The sequence below is a fragment of the Branchiostoma floridae genome, chromosome 4 (assembly GCF_000003815.2).
Source record: "Branchiostoma floridae strain S238N-H82 chromosome 4, Bfl_VNyyK, whole genome shotgun sequence".
NCBI lineage: Eukaryota > Metazoa > Chordata > Leptocardii > Amphioxiformes > Branchiostomatidae > Branchiostoma > Branchiostoma floridae.
Genome location: NC_049982.1, coordinates 6,300,085 through 6,303,266, shown reverse-complemented (window position 1 = coordinate 6,303,266; position 3,182 = coordinate 6,300,085). Strand labels below are relative to the sequence as shown.

Sequence of the window (3,182 nt, the reverse complement as noted above, 5' to 3'; positions counted from 1 at the left end):
GTGTATTGTGAGCCCAAAAAGGCCCCAAAGAGCCTGCTATGGAGGCTAACACAAAAGGCTGTGACTGCTAAAGGCATGGTCACATACATAGCGCAATCGTCATATGATCGCTAATTTCAGGCATTTTTGGGACAGCCATGCACATCTCCTGCACTATTCAGCTGTCTTATTACACAAATGTCTGTCTTAGACCCTTGTGAGTGGTTAGTTCTGTCACAGCCTGCTTGATTGTACAACGATTGCACAACACATGCAACCAAGCTTGCCCAAGTGACTGATAAGCAACCTAGTCATCTCACAGATTCCTCAACAAATATCGTAGACAAAATACATTTCTTAATTTAATTCTTTTTAGTTTTTTTTTTGTCTTTGAAATCATTCTTTTACATCATGCGTCACATTCGAATCATAAAATCAAGGGTCACGCAAATACAATACTGGGCGCTCAGGGAATACCATTTAAGGAGGAAGGCCTTGAATTGAATTGAATTTCCCCTGAAAACACAACATTACAGTCTCGCACACGGAATCTCACTTAAATAAAAGTTACGCAACTACAACACCCATATTCTATGAATAACATAGTATATAAAGCTTTCTAATAACTGTAGAAAACTTGCAAGCCAGCTTACATGAGGAGTTCATCAGACATACATAACAATACATAAGGCCATAGCAAGTAAATTCTATGGATGACATCAACGCGCGCATTAATTTTCGCCTGATTTCAGAAAAAAAAACAAGAAATTTTTTCTTCTGCAGGGATGGTCAACATGACAATAAAGTACCAAAATGAGCAAATATGTTGTATTGTAGCCTAATAATTGTACTTGTAGAAGTGACACTTGCGAGGTACCCAGGGCTGTAGTTGTATAAATGAAACTTATTGGATAGTTGTAAAAGTGACACCAATATGGAAGCCATGAGTGTGGTTACCAACTTTGTTGGTGATGCCAGTCTACCACACTAGTGTCACTTTTACCACACCAGAACATGTCTTGAATACAGGATTGAATGCCTTGTTGGCTCTGATAACATGTTTTGTCCCGTTAATTCTTGTTACAACATTCATCACAACTTTATGGTGCCTATTTTTGAATATGTAGCCATCTTGTTTTTTTTTCACCCATCTTGTTTTTTTTCGCCCTATTGCACTATTTTTGCAGTCTGAAGAGGATGTCATCCATAAAATTTACTTGCTGTGGCCTAAATAGACATGTACAGCAAAACTGATAATTCTTGCAATATCCCCATAAACACTCAAAAACTTACTGTATAAATGAGATGCAAGACCCTTGGACTGGTACATAATACTCAAAGCAAGAATCTATGCCAACATACACTGTATATATCATTAGACTACATATATTCCATATATGTATTCAATATTACATTTGTATTATGATCATATGCATGCACCTGTGTAGTCATACAAGTATACCATATGATCACCATAATATGTGTTCTTCCTCTGTTGTACCCAGCAAGTGTGGAACTTGCTGGCCTGTGATGTGGTAAACGTTTGTAGTTGGTTCACTGACAAGAACACATACTGGATAAACTGTAGACATGCTTGTACTGTCCAATCAAAATCCATGCTGATCACATGGCCAACAGGAGTCCACCTGATTGGTTAAACCCAAGCCAATGAGAAGTGGTTTCATGGAGTTCCTACTAGTAGTTTTTGAATATTCATCATATTCATGTAAAACAATGATGAAGAAAGTTTAAAAATGTACATGATAAACTTTACATGGACCATGTAATATGTTAAAAGTCTATAAATACATCTATTAGATACAAATGTATCTGTATGTTCAAAAATGCAAATGAAAATAACTTGACTAGTCTAAAACACCACTGGTGTCTATGTTTGCAGTATACTTCTCAATCAGCTTTTTTAAAATTGATATTTCATACACCTGTTTTCAAAGATCCAGAGTTAAAAACCCTAAATCCACTACATGCTAGTACAGTCAAACCTGTCTATAGCGGCCACTCAAGGGACCGGACAAATTTGGCCACTATAGACAGGTGGCCTCTGTATAGAGGTGGCAACTTGTAGATAAAATACCCAAGGGACCGTCAAAAAGTGGCCACTATGGACAGGTGGCCCCTCTGCAGAGGTGGCCCCTAATACAGGTTTGACTGTACATACAAAATTTGTTACTCTACACATTCTAAAAAGCCAGTCAGGCAATTAGTGAATAAAAATTTCACCTGACAAATAGCTTGTGTCTTCAAAACCTTAAGCTTTGGGCGATTACACAATTTTGTTACAATACAGCAGTGGCGGGTAAAAGTGGATATCTTTGACACAGCACAGATTGGCAGATGTATCCTCCAAAAGCATCCCTGTCTAGAAGGAAGCAAGCTCTGGTCAAGGAGGTTATATCACATATACAGATATAACCTCCTTGCTCTGGTTCAGAACACATGCTGCTTGGCCTGGGATTCAAACTCCAAACTTTCTGATCCAGAAGCAGAATCGCTACACCCAAAAAACAGGGTTTTGCCTGACGCTGGGGTATGTATGGGGGTTATGCAAGGTCAGGGTTTTGCCTGATGCAGGGGTATGTATGGAGGTTAGGTGTGGTCAGGGTTTCGCCTGATGCATGGCGGTTTCCCGATGGCAGGCGTGACGAAACGCTCCCGCCGTCTCAGCCTGGCCATGATGTCCTGGATGTCCTTGGGCCAGTAGAAGATGGTCGTGTTGTGCAGCCATCTGGGAACGCAGTCACGGGAAAAACCTGCAAAGAATAAGAAATTACCAAAATTTACACCCACTTTCTGAAATGAAAAATGCTTCAAAAAGATCAAACTTTAAGCTTTGAATGAATAAAATTAACAACCAGCTAACTTGTTAATAGGTTACTAGTAGGGATGTGTACCGTACCGATACAGTACCGGTACAATCAATTAGGTACAGATACAACAAGAAAGCTTTTAAAAAAAGCTGGCCGGGGCGCATTTGGAAGGACTACCTCAAAATTTCATGTTGTGTTCCAGTAAAATGTGCATCATTATTAAACTAGAAGTTTATATCTAAAATCTATGGGAAGTTGGCTGGAAACCTTTGTTCACTGGTATAATTGGATTTTCCGGCGTACTTTTGTGGGCGGAATTGTATCCCTTGTGTGCGCTGTGTGCCGGATATAAAAATCGTAAAAGAAACTCCGGTG

The 3,182-nt window shown here is 39.3% G+C and overlaps 1 protein-coding gene across 1 annotated transcript in view; it reads right to left on the bottom strand.

Moving 5' to 3' along the window:
- Positions 1-2,426: 2,426 nt before the first annotated feature.
- The window catches only part of LOC118413133 (adapter protein CIKS-like), a 13,372-nt gene continuing 12,616 nt past the window's right edge, over positions 2,427-3,182 (bottom strand). Inside the window, exon 7 of the mRNA XM_035816312.1 lies at positions 2,427-2,750. Coding sequence (XP_035672205.1) covers positions 2,587-2,750 — 164 coding nt within the window. The 3' untranslated portion in view covers positions 2,427-2,586. The remainder of the gene's footprint in view (positions 2,751-3,182) is intronic.